Source organism: Lycium barbarum, chromosome 6 (genome assembly GCF_019175385.1).
Source record: "Lycium barbarum isolate Lr01 chromosome 6, ASM1917538v2, whole genome shotgun sequence".
Classification (NCBI taxonomy): Eukaryota; Viridiplantae; Streptophyta; class Magnoliopsida; order Solanales; family Solanaceae; genus Lycium; species Lycium barbarum.
The window spans coordinates 87,636,047-87,652,296 of NC_083342.1; the positions used below are offsets into that span (position 1 = coordinate 87,636,047).

The following is a 16,250-nucleotide window of genomic DNA, read 5'->3' on the forward strand; positions in this document are numbered from 1 at the left end:
TAAAGTTCCGAATAAGACAGAAACGTACCAATACGAGTTAACCCGAGCCCCGGTGTATGAGTACAAAATAAATAACTCACAAATGATAAACATTTCTTTTACTCTTCTATTACAAACTTATACTTATTCCTTATATATAAAAGGAAACTACTTATACTCGGATATAATGAATCCAAAACTACGATACCTTATAAATAAAGGGGATATATTTAAATTCTTCCAAAAAAATGTGATATGCGAAAAACTCTCTATGACAGTTCTTTTTACGGAAAGATAAACACAAAATAAGCAGTTTAAACAAATACTCATACACTGGAATTCGAAAGTCAACCGTATAGTACAGATCCTTAATACTGGGGTGCCTAATACCTTCCCCAGGGGATCATCAGAACCCTTACTTAGAACTCTGGATTACGAAGGTTTTTTCACGGTATTTGAATAAACCTTTCACAATTGGTTTTCCTAATTTCCTAAAAATTAGGTGACGACTCTTTTAAAACAAAGTCCGAAAGAGCACTAACGAGTTCGTAGTAGCCTTTTATGCCTTAACACCGCGTAAAAAGCGAACCGCGACACTGTTCATGCCTCTTATTAGCAGACTTAGTTTTCCGACTTGAAAATGAAAAATGTCGTGCCTGTGCTCAGCACGGGCCGTACCCATCTAGTATTCTATTCATACCATGGATGTGGTAAATTCACACTCTTACGTTTTGGCCTTTGGAGGAAGAGTTCGCAGGAAAATAATCCTTTTCCTTATTTACAAAGTGATTATTACCAAATAAGTAGGATTTTTGACCCTGTTAATTTAACTATTGAAGATCGCAATCACTTTTTCATTGGGAGCCGAGGAAGTTAAAAAACTTAACTACAATAATCTTAAATCACATTAAGGTGATAGTATATATTAAATCATTGTTTAAAGTACGATTAAAAAATTCCAAAGTCTAGCAAGTTTTTAAAGATCACAAGAAAGACAAAAAGGATGAAGAAGTAAATAATAAGACTGCTATTGCGTTGCTTTGAATGTATAACGGGCTTTTACGAATGCATCAGCCAACTTATATCCAAGTTGGACTTGGGCTAGAGTACCAAGGTGTAGCCCATCTGGTTCCAAAGGTAGGCCCAAACAATCCACAGTTATTACATCGGCAGGGTTAATTCCAAGCTGGCCTTCTCTCACCCCTTCAATAAAAGGTCCTTGTCCAGAAGCTAGGGCTACCTGTACAATTATAGCTGAAATCATTAAAAATAAATGAATTTGACATAAAAGAAGGTAATTTGGTAACAAGAACACTGAAACTTTATGATAATATCAAATTTTTGGTATAAGATTAAGAATGAAATAAATAAATAAAAAAGTACATGAATATTTTTCCTTTCATGATCACCAGCATATATATAAAACGCAAGAATTAGAATTAGAAAGAAAAATTCAGATTTTAATTAGCAAATCGAATTTAGAAAAATCACCCATAAAGACTGAAATAGAAAAGTTAATTAAGGCTATTCTAGAAAAGCCTAAAGAAATAGAAATAAAGACAAACCACATAATAACACAAACGACACAACAAATAGAAAAACTAAATAGCGATATTAAATATTTGAAAAAGACATTAGAGGAACTTAAAGAAATTACTCTTTCATGAATAAATTAACTATATTTGGGAAAAATAGCAGGACCATTGTATTCAAAGACTGGATCTAATGGTCAAAAACACTTTAATACTGAAGACATTAAATTAGTACAAAAAATAAAAGAAAAAATAAAAAACATTCTCGATTTAAACATGCCTCTAGAAACAGACAATTTAATTATAGAAACAGAGTTATATAATTTTAAAACAGGAATAGAAAGAATAGGAGTAATAAAGAATCAAAAAGACCTAGATAATATAATAAAAATACTAGATGAAATAGAAATTATAGGAGAAACACCATTAAAACATTGGAAAAATAATAGGATTGTATGTAAATTAGATATAATAAATCCAGACTATATAATTAAAACAGCTTCGATTGAAGCAACAAATCAAGATGTAGAAGATTTTAAAGTACAAATAAAAGAACTATTGGATTTAGGAGTAATACGGAGATCTACTTATAAACATAGATCTGCAACATTTATGGTAAGAAATCGTAGCGAAATAGTAAGAGAAAAAGCGAGAATGGTAATAAACTATAAAATACTTAATAATAATACTAGGACAGATGGATATAAGTTACCAGACAAAACAGAATTAATAAATAGAATACAAGGAAAGAAAATATTTAGTAAATTTGATTGTAAATCAGGATATTGGCAGGTACGAATGCATGAAGAAAGTATAGAATGGACTGCATTCACCTGTCCTGAAGGACATTTCGAATGGTTAGTAATGCCATTTGGATTAAAGACAGCTCCGCCAATTTTTCAAAGAAAAATGGATAGTATATTTGGAGAATACAAAAGGTTTGTATTAGTATATGTAGATGATATACTAGTATTTAGTAGAGATATTAAGGAACACTTAGGACACCTACAAACGGTAGTTAGACTATTTGTAAAAAATGGAATAATAATTAGTAAGAAAAAAATGGAATTATGTAAATATTATATAAACTTTTTAGGAGTAGTACTAGAAGAGGGTAAAATAAAGTTACAACCTCACATAGCCAAAAAAGCTTTAGAAATGCCAGATAAGTTAGACAATGTTAAAGAATTACAATTTCTTTTTAGGAATAGTCAATTATGCTAGAAATTTTATAAAAGATTTAGGAAAAATAGCAGGACCATTGTATTCAAAGACTGGATCTAATGGTCAAAAACACTTTAATACTGAAGACATTAAATTAGTACAAAAAATAAAATAAAAAATAAAAAACATTCCCGATTTAAACATGCCTCTAGAAAAAGACTATTTAATTATACAAACAGACGGTAGTTTTGAAGGATGGGGAGCAGTACTAAAAGCAAAACCCAATAAATATAGTAATAAAAATGAAGAAAAGATAAGCGCTTATCAAAGTGGTAAGTATAAAGAAAAAGGAAATATGAGTAGTATAGATGCAGAGATTTTAGCTGTAATATATGGATTAAATAGTTTTAAACTATATATCCTAAATAAACCAGAAATACTAGTTAGAACAGACTGCGAAGCTATAGTTAAATTCTATTAAAAGATAAATGATAAAAATAGTAGTAGAAGACGATGGCTAAATTTCTTAGATACCATTTCAATTTATAATTTAAAATTTGAACATATAAAAGGAAAAGATAATAATTTAGCAGACCAATTAAGTAGACTAAAGATTATTGTTAACTTATTTTCTGATTGAACAACATGAGACCTTCCAGTTCTCAGACAACAGACAAGGGGAAAGGCATGGCCTCAACCCAAGACACATACAGACAAACAGTATTAGGTAACCTTCATTTTAGACCTACATCTTTATTAGAGAGAAATACTATGGAAAGAATACAATTCGGAGCCAATAATCTAGTAGCTTTTCCACTATCAAATTGGACTTTTAAAGTATTACCAGAATATGTAATAGACAGACAACAAAGATGCTTAGTAGATAATCTATGGATCTCGCATAGTAGAAAGCATGCTAAACATTTTGTAGCTACTATAAATTCTCTTTGTCAGTATTTTACAGATTGAAATTTAGACAAAAAATTTAAATTTTATGTTGTAGTGCATGGTAAAACTAATGGTGTTTTTCAAACTTGGCTAGAAGTTGTACACTCTATTAAAGACATAAGAAAACCTCTTTTTAAAGGATTTAATGATTTTACCGAGACATTAAACTATACTAGAGGAATGTTGGGTCCGAATTACTATATTTCTCTAGCTATTAGACAAAACCCAGACAAAATCCCTTAGTACAACGTACAAAAAGACACAGACAAGATAATTTTTTGTGATCACTGTTCTACTATGACTGAAGTGGTCAAGAGATTAAACTAGCAGAAAGAGACATTGGTTCAAGAAAAAATGAAACTCTTGGATCAAGTGAAAACATTAGAACAAAGACTACAAGCAGTTAAGTTGGAGTTAGTGCAATCGCAGAGCTCTCCATCTCCGATAAAAATGGATGAGACGGGTGTGCATTCTCCAATGAATGCAGTCAGACCCACTGTATTGGGTAAGGATACAGCTAGTCCGGTTCAAACGGTAGCCGGTAAAGACTCGTCTTATTCCTTTGATGGCTGTCACTTTCCCAAAAAGTGAAGATAAGGGATATTCATCTCTCTAAACAAGACGGAGACTACCAAAGACACTTACGCAAGGAGCAACTCCTACAAAGAAGAGCATACTTGCAAAAAAAAAAAAAGAATGAAAAAATAGAAAATATAGTAAAATAGACACTAGAAAATTTTTTCCAGACAAAAGAACAAGATAAACATATAGTTAAAAATCCTAGTCTAGAATTATCTCTAAGTCAAGGGATGTCACCAGTCCATAGTTCAGATTTCGAAGGAGATGATATTAATTTCCAGGACAATGCATTTCAAGACTCTCAAAATCAAAATGATGTAGACTTAGGCATGAGTTTTGATTCGATTGCTCTACACAATCTAGACACTTAGATCAGTTAATGGAGAAAATAATAGAACCTAAGTCAAAAGAGATGGTTGAAGACATTGGTTGAAAACAATAAGCCTAGCAAGAAGGCAAAATAAAAAAAATAAAAAAAAGTGATACAGAAAACAAAGATAGAAAGACATTTCAGAAAGGAAAATGAAAGGAAAACGAACCAAAGACAATGACATTTGAAGACTTTAGTGGCATCATCTTTCAGAAAGAAAAAAGATGACAAGACAATGACAATAGAAAAGGAAGACTTTTGGTGGAAATCTGACAAGGACATCTCAGAAAAAGAAGACCAGACTTTATTAAAGTAGCTTTAATAAAGTAATGGGATAGCTCAGCAAACGGACAAAATTATAAAGTATCTTTTGAAAAGTTTCACGTGACGATGGGGCCCAAAAGCACTCGGCTGAACTCAAAAGATTCTTCACAAATTTGAAGTCCGCAGTTGAAGTCCGCCAGACTCCTATAAATAGCAGTGTTTGTGGAGAAGCAAATCATCGAGAAAAAGAAAACTTCTGACACTTCTCTCAAAAAACCTCTCCATATTCTTCTTCCCTTTCACAATGCCCCAACTCCTTTTTCCAGTAAAACCATTTGTAATATAACTTCCTTGTAAAATAGTATTAAGCCTTCAAGCAATTTTCTATTAGTGTGAAGTAGTTTTTGGGTTCCCCGAAAGGGAAACCTCTCTCCATCTTCAAGTCATGTATATTTTTATCTATGTTTTCTGTACTAATCTCCCTACTATGTAAATTATTCTATGTTTAATTAAAATATTATGTTGATAATGTTTGAGTAATTACTTACTTATTATTATGAATCTATTACTCTTAGTATATGGTTATTCTCTTAATTTCTTAATATACTCGATGGTTTAACCTGTAAATTCCTAGGTGTTTGAAAGGCCGTTTTAATGTCCAAATGATAAGGGATGATGTTGGTCGTGGTAACCGGGGTGTGGTTAAAGAAGAGGGATATTAAGAACCAAGATTAAGAGAAAGAGATGAACAGTGTAATAAGATTCATAACTGAACAGAGTTTAAAAAAAAACGTAAAAATTGGGAGAATAGGCAGAAAATAAGAAATACACCTACATGATAAGAGGAATCAAGAGGAATCTCCCTCACTCCTTGATTCCTCTTATCATGTAGGTGTATTTCTTATTTTCTGCCTATTCTCCCAATTTTTACGTTTTTTTTTAAAACTCTGTTCAGTTATGAATCTTATTACACTGTTCATCTCTTTCTCTTAATCTTGGTTCTTAATATCCCTCTTCTTTAACCACACCCCGGTTACCACGGCCAACATCGTCCCTTATCATTTGGACATTAAAACGGTCTTTCAAACACCTAGGAATTTACAGGTTAATCCATCGAGTATATTAAGAAATTAAGAGAATAACCATATAATAAGAGTAATAGATTCATAATAATAAGTAAGTAATTACTCAAACATTATCAACATAATACTTTAATTAAACATAGATTAATTTACATAGTAGGGAGATTAGTATAGAAAACATAGATAAAAACATACATGACTTGAAGATGGAGAGAGGTTTCCCTTTCGGGGAACCCGAAAACTACTTCACACTAATAGAAAATTACTTGAAGGCTTAATACTATTTTACAAGGAAGTTATATAACAAAAGGTTTTACTGGAAAAAGGAGTTGGGGCATTGTGAAAGGGAAGAGGAATATGGAGAGGTTTTTTGAGAGAAGTGTCAGAAATTCTCTTTTTCTCGATGATTTTCTTCTCTACAAACGCTGTTATTTATAGGAGTCTGGTGGACTTCAACTGCGGACTTCAAATTTGTGAAGAATCTTTTGAGTTCAGCCGGGTGCTCGTGGGGCCTCATCGTCACGTGAAACTTTTCAAAAGATACTTTATAATTTTGTCCGTTTGCTGAGCTGTCCCATTACTTTATTAAAGCTACTATTTTATTAAAGCTACTTTAATAAAGTCTGCTCTTCTTTTTCTGAGATGTCCTTGTCAGATTTCCACCAAAAGTCTTCCTTTTCTATTGTCATTGTCTTGTCTTCTTTTTTCTTTCTGAAAGATGATGCCACTAAAGTCTTGAAATGTCATTGTCTTTGGCTTCTTTTTCCTTTCATTTTCCTTTCTGAAATTTTTTTCTATCTTTGTTCTCTGTATCACCTTTTTTTTTATTTTTTATTTTTTTATTTTGTCTCTTCCAAGGCTTATTGTTTTCAACCAATGTCTTCAACCGTCTCTTTTAACTTAAGTTCTATTATTTTTTTCATTAACTGATCTAAGTGTCAAGATTGTGTAGAGCAATTGAATCAAAACTCATGCCTGAGTCTACATCATTTGGATCTTGAGAGTCTTGAAATGCACTATCCTGGAAATTAATATCATCTGCTTCGAAATCTGAACTATGGACTGGTGACATCCCTTGACTTGGAGATAATTCTGGACTAGGATTTTTAACTATATGTTTATCTTGTTCTTTTATCTGGAATTGTTTTTCTAGTGTCTCTTTTACTATATTTTCATTCTTTTTCTTTTTTGCAAGTATGCTTTTCTTTGTAGGAGTTGCTCCTTGCGTAAGGGTCTTTGGTAGTCTCCGTCTTGTTTGGAGAGATGAACATCGCTCATCTTCACTTTTTGGCAAAGTGACAGCCATCAACAGATTTGATGAGTCTTTACCGGCTACCGTTTGAACCGGACTAGCTGTATCTTTACCCGATACAATGGGTCTGACTGCATTCATTGGGGAATGCACACCCGTCTCATCCATTTTTATCGGAGATGGAGAGCTCTGCGATTGCACTAACTCCAACTTAACTGTTTTTAGTCTTTGTTCTAATGTCTTCACTTGATCCAAGAGTTTCATTTTTTCTTGAACAAATGTCTCTTTCTGCTGGTTTAATCTCTTGACCACTTCAGTCATAGTAGAATAGTGATCACAAAAAATTATCTTGTTTGTGTCTTTTTGTACGTTGTACTGAGGGATTTTGTCTGGGTTTTGTCTAAGAGCTGGAGAAATATAGTAATTTGGACCCAGCATTCCTCTAGCATAGTCTAATGCCTCAGTAAAATCATTAAATCCTTTAAAAAGAGGTTTTCTTATGTCTTTAATATGGTCTACAACTTCTAGCAGAGTTTGAAAAACACAATTAATTTTTTGTCTAAATTTCAATCTGTAAAATACTGACAAAGAGAATTTATAGTAGCTGCAAAATGTTTAGCATCATTTCTATTATGCGAGATCCGTAGATTATCTACTAAGCATCTTTGTTGTCTGTCTATTACATATTCTGGTAATACTTTAAAAGTCCAATTTGATGGCGGAAAAGCTACTAGATTATTGGCTCCGAATTGTATTCTTTCCATAGTATTTCTCTCTAATAAAGATGTAGGTCTAAAATGAAGGTTACCTAATACTGTCTGTCTGTATGTGTCTTGGGTTAATGCTATGCCTTCCCCCTTGTCTGCTGTCTGAGAACTAGAAGGTCTCATGTTGTTCAAATAGAAAATCAGTTAGCAGTAATCTTTAGTCTACTTAATTGGTCTGCTAAATTATTATCTTTTCCTTTTATATGTTCAAATTTTAAATTATAAATTGAAATGGTATCTATGAAATTTAGCCATCGTCTTCTACTACTATTTTTATTATTTATCTTTTGATAGAATTTAACCATAGCTTCGCAGTCTGTTCTAACTAGTATTTCTGGTTTATTTAGGATATATAGTCTAAAACTATTTAATCCATATATTACAGCTAAAATCTCTGCATCTATATTACTCATATTTCCTTTTTCTTTATACTTACCACTTTGATAAGCGCTTATCTTTTCTTCATTTTTATTACTATATTTATTGGGTTTTGCTTTTAGTACTGCTCCCCATCCTTCAAAACTACCGTCTGTTTCTATAATTAAATAGTCTGTTTCTAGAGGCATGTTTAAATCGGGAAGGTTTTTTGTTTTTTGTTTTATTTTTTGTACTAATTTAATGTCTTCAGTATTAAAGTGGTTTTGACCATTAGATCCAGTCTTTGAATACAATGGTCCTGCTATTTTTCCTAAAATCTTTTATAAAATTTCTAGCATAAATGACTATTCCTAAAAAGTTTTGTAATTCTTTAACATTGTCTAACTTATTTGGCATTTCTAAAGCTTTTTTTGGCTATATGAGGTTGTAACTTTATTTTACCCTCTCCTAGTATACTCCTAAAAAGTTTATATAATTTTTACATAATTCCATTTTTTTCTTACTAATTGTTATTCCATTTTCTACAAATAGTCTAAATACCGTTTGTAGGTATCCTAAGTGTTCCTTAATATCTCTACTAAATACTAGTATATCATCTACATATACTAATACAAACCTTTTGTATTCTCGAAATATACTATCCATTTTTCTTTGAAAAATTGGCGGAGCCGTCTTTAATCCAAATGGCATTACTAACCATTCGAAATGTCCTTCAGGACAGGTGAATGCAGTCCATTCTATACTTTCTTCATGCATCCGTACCTGCCAATATCCTGATTTACAATCAAATTTACTAAATATTTTCTTTCCTTGTATTCTATTTATTAAATTTGTTTTGTCTGGTAACTTATATCCATATGTCCTAGTATTATCATTAAGTCTTTTATAGTTTATTACCATTGTCGCTTTTCTTCTTACTATTTCGCTATGATTTCTTACCATAAATGTTGCAGATCTATGTTTAGAAGTAGATCTCCGTATTACTCCTAAATCCAATAGTTCTTTTATTTGTACTTTAAAATCTTCTACATCTTGATTTGTTGCTTCAATCCAAACTGTTTTAATTATATAGTTTGGTTTTATTACATCTAATTTACATACAATCCTATTATTTTTCCAATGTTTTAATGGTTTTTCTCCTATAATTTCTATTTCATCTAGTATTTTTATTATATTATCTAGGTATTTTTGATTCTTTATTAATCCTATTCTTTCTATTCCCGTTTTAAAATTATATAACTCTATTTCTATATCTATTAAAGTATAATTTTTTTCTAACGAATCCTCTTCTCCTAGAATTTCTTCTTCTTTTAGAGTTAAATTTTTTATTTCTGGCTTATCTTTACAACATGTATTATTTTCTTGACACTCTTTACAACAACTATCTTCTTTCTTTTGCAGGTTGATTCGGTCTGTGGTAGGGATCTTCTTATGACGGATTCTAGTTTCAGTCTTAAGAACTTGTACTGGTGTATGAGTAATATTTTAAGAAAATTACTCCATCTCTTGTAATCATACAACTGCCATTATTATGTAACATAAAGTCTAATGCTATGACATAATCTACATTTATATTAAGGTCTCTTACCCATATCTTGTAGGCCTTGTGAACATAATGTCTATATATGTTATGTGTTCCATCCATTTGCATGGCTGCAACTGGTTTTTCTAGAATTTTTATTAAATTAGGTGAAACTATTCTTTTATTTATTATGCACTTCGTGCACCCTGAATCTACTAATGTTAATGTTTCTATCTCATAATCATCTATTTTAATTCTTGCAAGTATTTTTATTGTTCCTAATTTTTTATCTTCATTACATACTAATGCTTCATGATCTTCTATACTCATTAATTCAGCTTGAGAATCTTCTGGTATTATTCTTAATGGTCTCATTATTGGTTGTATATTCGATAATCTTATTTCTTCATCTTCATTATCTACTTCTTTTTGTTTTCCTTTTTCCAGTTTACATAATCTAGTTTCTAATTCATTTATTCTTGTTTATAATGTTATCATTCTTAGATTAATAGTCGGGTCTTTCATTTTTTTATGGGTTTCTTCTCTATTTATTTTTGTTTTAAATTCTTTTTCTATACACATTGTACATCCTTCTGTATAACAATTTTACATTTAGCTCTTTTGTCTCTACTAGGATACCATTTACAAAAGAAACATGCATTACTATCCAATCCCTTATTTCTTTCGAACTCATGGTTATAGTCTTCCGCTATATTTGCTAAATTATCTATTGCTTCTAAGTCTAGAATTTCTAATCCTATTTCATTGATTAATTCTTCTGCTTCTGAGTCTGACGAGTCTGTTTTGATTTTTTCTTCAGTGTCTACACTTACTATAGAATATATACTTTCCGTATCTGACATAATCTTCAATTAGTTGAGAATTTCTTGTCTTAATATTTATTCTTTTTAGACATGTATTTGCTAAGTGTTCTACACTTCCACAAGTAAAGCATTTTAGTTTATTTTTATAATCCTTTCTGTTCGATATTTTCTTACATGCCTATTTCTGTCTAAATAAGGTTTTCTAGCTGCTGATTTTCTAAGATAATATTTCTTTCTATTATAATTTCTTTCTATTACATTGAGAATAATTTCTATTATAATGTGTTCTGTATTTTTTATGCTTTTTCTTTTTATAATTGTCTTTATCATAGCTTTGAGTAGTGTAAACCACACTTTTACAAAAGTTCATTTCATTTTGTTTTAGTTGTTTTTGTATTTGTATATGGGTACATTTTTCTTGTAGTATATCCATTATATGTTGTATTCTATGTCCTATAGACCATTTTAGATTAGGATTCTGCACTACTCCGTCTCTCCTATTCCATCTATCTTCTATTTCTCTTCCTAAGGCTCCTGGTAGTTTATTAAATAATTTTTTACCTAATTCTTGATCAAACGCATTTCCACTAATAGTACAGTAGTAAAAATAATCGTTTAAAAAATTCTTAGTATGAAACCAACTACTTATGCTTAGTTGTTCTAATTTTATTACCACATTTCTTTGTAGTACTAATAATCCACTATTTGGATCTTTCCCTGTAATTAAAGTATGTATTTTATTAGTAAAATTATATGGATTTGCTCCCATGGATACTAAGTGTTGAAATTCCATTGGAAAATTTTCCTTATAAGCTTTCCATAAAGCTTTGGCCGATTCTCCTAAAAACGTTTCTAAATATTTATACATTGTTTCTGCGTCTGTATCAATATATGTTTTTATATAGTCTGCTACTACTATTCCTTTCCAAAGATCTATTACTGAATTCCATCTTTGTGGATCATGTGCTGCTATATTTAATATTTTACCTTTATTACCTCCTTCTTGAAGAATAATAGGTTCTTCTATAGGCATTCTTTTCCCTGATGGTTTGACATTGTCTAAGGGTTCTCCTGCTGTTCTAAAAACTCTTCTTCTTGGTACATTTCCTGTACTAGTATCTACAGTGTATTGTTCTCCAACAGTTGTTCTTTGGAATGGACTAGAACTAGACGCGCTAGATTCCATTAATTCTTTTTGACTTATTATCGAGTCTATCTCTATTTCGTCATCACTATATTGCATATCTTCTAATATTTTATCGAATTCGTCTGATTTCTTTTGGTATATATGTTGTTGTTATACCTTGAAAAATTCCTCGTTAACGTACAGTGAATAGGCTAGCAAAGAGCACCACGTATGCGATGTCTCGATAAGTAAGAAATAGCATTTAATGATCCTAGTCGAGATTCAAAGACATTTGACTAAAAGGGAGAAGTTTGTCAAAGAAAGTAAATGATATGTTATGTGTCGGGTAGGAAATTATGAGCAACGAGTCAAGACAAGAGAAAGATCAGTGAAAATATGAGTTATACGGTCGATTATATGGACCGTATAATGTTATACGGCCCGTATAATGGACCGTAGAAGTGTTACAGAATGAAGTTGCTGAAGGATTAATTTCACGGTCACTTATACGGACCGTATAAAATTCTACGGCCCGTATAATGTGCCGTCAAATTGACACAGAGTGGGATGGTCACTAGAGCAATTTTACGGTCAATTATACGGACCGTATGAATTTATACGGACCGTATAATTGTCTGTATAATGATGTCGGGATAGATTTCAAGTTTTAAATGAGAGACCCAATCACATTTTTTTTCATTTCATTTTTCTCCTCCACAACTCAAGAACTCTCTAGAATATTCTCCACTCTTCATCCACAAGAAACCAAAGGAAATTGATGATCAACTTCATCAAACCAACAAAAATCAAGAGTGTGAAGCACATTAAAGTCATCTAAGCCAAGAAATTTCAAGGAAAGTGAACTAGGGTTTTGGTGTAAGAAGGGTAATACCACTCAAGGCTTGTTCCCACAATATGTAAGGTAAGTTTTATGATATTTTCATGATGTTTGAGATATTGTGAAGTTGAAACACTTGGATTGTTGAAGAATATAGAAAATGGGTCATAAATGTGGGAATAGTGCTATTGTTGAGTAGTAGTTTGGGATGGATCATGAATATGGATATGTTGTGATTGTAAATAGATTATGAATGACATTTAGAAAATGAAATGAGCATTAAACGTAAAAGAACGTAATAGTGAGTTATGACCATGATTATGAGGGAATTGAAGTGAAATTGTGAAATGTGGATAATGTAGATACACGATGATGGTTATTTATGATATCATGAATGATGTTACGGATGTTTGGGGGTTGATATAGAATATGGGAAAAGTTGTATAAACAAAGGAAATGCTACCCAATTTTCTCTAGCTTTAGTAAGTACTTTCTTATAATCGCTTAGCTAATGTAATGCGAATTCTTTCGAAGGCAAAGACGTGAGCATTAAAGGAGAACGAGCAAGCAATAGAGTAGTAAATGACAAAGGTATGTGAGGCTATTCCTTTCTTTCTATGGCATGAATCCGATAGCATGATTTCTCCTCTCCTCTCCATGAATTCTCTATATTCCGGAAAGTCAAGCATCTATGATCATGAATAGCTATATGAGATAAGAGATATGATATGAGTTCAATAATGATGTTGTTATTGTACACACTCACCTTATATACTATTTCCTTCAAGGTGAGGCAGAATACTATTAAGTTAGTGATGTCAGTTATTGTATACACTCACTTTATGTACTATTTCCTTCAAGGTGAGGCAGGGTACTTATAGATGTCCATAATGGAATTGGGGGATCACGACCTTAAGTCACCCCGATAAAGTATAGTTGTCCTTGAGTCTTTATGCATGTACTATGATGAGCATATTATGATAAGCATATTATGATGATGATATTACACCGTACTTATTTATGGACGGGCAAACATACACACCACTATAGTGGGCAGCTTATACCCCGGACGCGGGAGGCCTGGACTCAGGTTAATTATTATCACACCGTACCTATATGGACGGGCAGCTTATACATTATCACACCGTGTCTATATGGATGGGCAGATTATACATTATTGCATATATGATATGATGGTGATAATGAGTAAGTCAGCATGTGTCATTTCTTCTATAAGCGACAGTTGTACACAGTTGCTTCTTATTGATGCTTCCTTTATCTCAGTGATGTATTATTGTTTCTTATGCCTCTCATACTCAGTACAATGTTCGTACTGACGTTCGTTTTATTTGGACGCTATGTTCATGCCCACAGGTAGACAGGGAGGTGATCCTGATCCAGACTCATAGGAGCTAGCAGCTGATTTGAAGAGCACTCCATTTTTCGGAGGTGCCATTGATTATTCTTTTGGTATATATGTCTATGTATGTTTTGGGCACGACGGGGTCCTGTCCCATCCTTGTGTCTAGCTCCAGTAGAGGCTCGTAGATACGCAGTGTGGGTTATATGGTCTCACAAGGTCACTATTGTATATATGTATATTTTCATTTTGATAGCTGAGAGGTTTATGTATATAAAAGTATATATGTTCTCAAATGGAAAATGTTTTTCTTATGAATTGAGTATAAACTTGATAAAAGAGCATTAAATGAGTATGATGAGTAATAGAACGAGCGGTGCTCGGTGGTTAGCCCCGGGTACTCGTCGGGGCCCCTAGTCGGGTCGTGACAGTTGTACTCTATATCCCCAATTATTAGTTCGAGCTTCACATAATTTAAAATGACTTATGGTTTCTTCTATTGTTAGTTCTCCTAACTTACACCCTTTGCATCTAAAAAGCATACTTTTGTTTTCTTTTTGGAGTCTTTTTGCTTCTTCTATAGCTATGTCTACCGCAAACTCGTCTTGTATTAGTTCTATATTTATAAAATTTGATTCTGTAATTTCATTTTCGTCTAAAGTACTTTCTTCTTCTATGTCTTTTTGTGGCGTATAATTATAATTAGTAAAACGTATAGATGTCTCTCCCCTAGAATTAGTGTACATTAGGTGAGATTCTGGCTGTAGAATCTTTTTTCTATTAAAATCTTCTAGATTCCATTCCATCCCGGCATATTCTTCAGGATTTATTTTTATGGGTTTTATTAGTCTTATTCCTCTATTTCCAATTACTTCTACTACATCTTCTACCTTAATTTTAAATTTTGTATTACTATTATTAGTCATTTTTCCTAGAAATCCTACGCATATTAATAAATTATTACCGTCACACATCTCTTCATATCCCTTGGTCTGTATTCCTATTTTTATGTGCTTTCCAAATTCTGCTAAATTCATTATAAAATCCGAGCTAATATAAAAGATTCCTCCATTATTTGTCATGTCTACTTCCGTTAGTCCTATTATTGATTTTTTCATGTCTGGTCATCTATCGTCATAAATTACTATTAAAACTTTAGTTCCTAAGTTCTTTCTAGTTAATCCTTTTAATCCTACTACTATTAATCCCATATGCATTAAACTTCTTCCAGTATTTTTTATTTGTCTTACAACCGCTGGGTCTATTAAACTTATTGTAGTAACTTTAGTTCCTACAGCTGATAATTGTTCTTCTCTATAATGTTTTGTTGGAAAATTTATATATCTCTATCTACGTCTATTACCTCACTTAGTTGTTGATTGTTTTCTTCTGGTCTTCTCCTATTTAGAATTCTTGATAAAAGATTATTACCTATTCTATTGTCTGAAAAACTTACTCTGGGTCTTTCTTGTCCTTGCCTTTCTGGTCCTCCTTCGTTTCTTGGTCTAGTTGAAAGAAAGTCCATTTTTGTGGTTTTCTAATTACTTTAACTTTTTCTTTCTGAGGTGTTATTTCAACCTTCTTCAATTGTTCTATTAGTTCCTCAACTTCTTTATTCTTTGGGGTTTCTATATTTTTCTCTTTTTGTTTTTCAACGATTACTCTTAAGTGCTCGCTTATTATTTCTAGCCTTGGAATTATGGCCTGTTCTACGTTCTTAGTTATTTCCAATAATAAAGAAAGTATAGTAATATTTTGTTTTAGTACTATTTGATCAGATATAGCGTTAGGTTTATAGTCTATATAGTCTTGTGGTAAAGATATAGATTTTTCTATTAACTTTGAGGCTTCTTGTTGAACTATAGTTAATTTATTCATGAAAGAGTAATTTCTTTAAGTTCCTCTAATGTCTTTTTCAAATCTTTAATATCGCTATTTAGTTTTTCTATTTGTTGTGTCGTTTGTGTTATTATGTGGTTTGTCTTTATTTCTATTTCTTTAGGCTTTTCTAGAATAGCCTTAATTAACTTTTCTATTCCAATCTTTATGGGCGATTTTTCTAAATTTGATTTGTTAATTAAAATCTGAATTTTTCTTTCTAATTCTAATTCTTGCGTTTTTAAGTAATCAAAATTCTGCTCGAATTTTTCGGCTTCTTCTTTTGATTAGTTTGAGAAACTTCTATGACTTCTAATATTCTAGTAATATCTTTATTATTTTCTTGAGTCTTTTCACTAAAATTTATGACTAAATCAACTAGTGTAT

The 16,250-nt window shown here is 31.7% G+C and overlaps 1 protein-coding gene across 1 annotated transcript in view; it reads right to left on the bottom strand.

Moving 5' to 3' along the window:
- Window positions 1-1,006: 1,006 nt before the first annotated feature.
- The window catches only part of LOC132644158 (probable carbohydrate esterase At4g34215), a 29,728-nt gene continuing 14,484 nt past the window's right edge, over window positions 1,007-16,250 (bottom strand). The window contains exon 3 of the mRNA XM_060360736.1: window positions 1,007-1,219. Within this exon, the coding sequence (XP_060216719.1) occupies window positions 1,007-1,219 (213 nt within the window). The remainder of the gene's footprint in view (window positions 1,220-16,250) is intronic.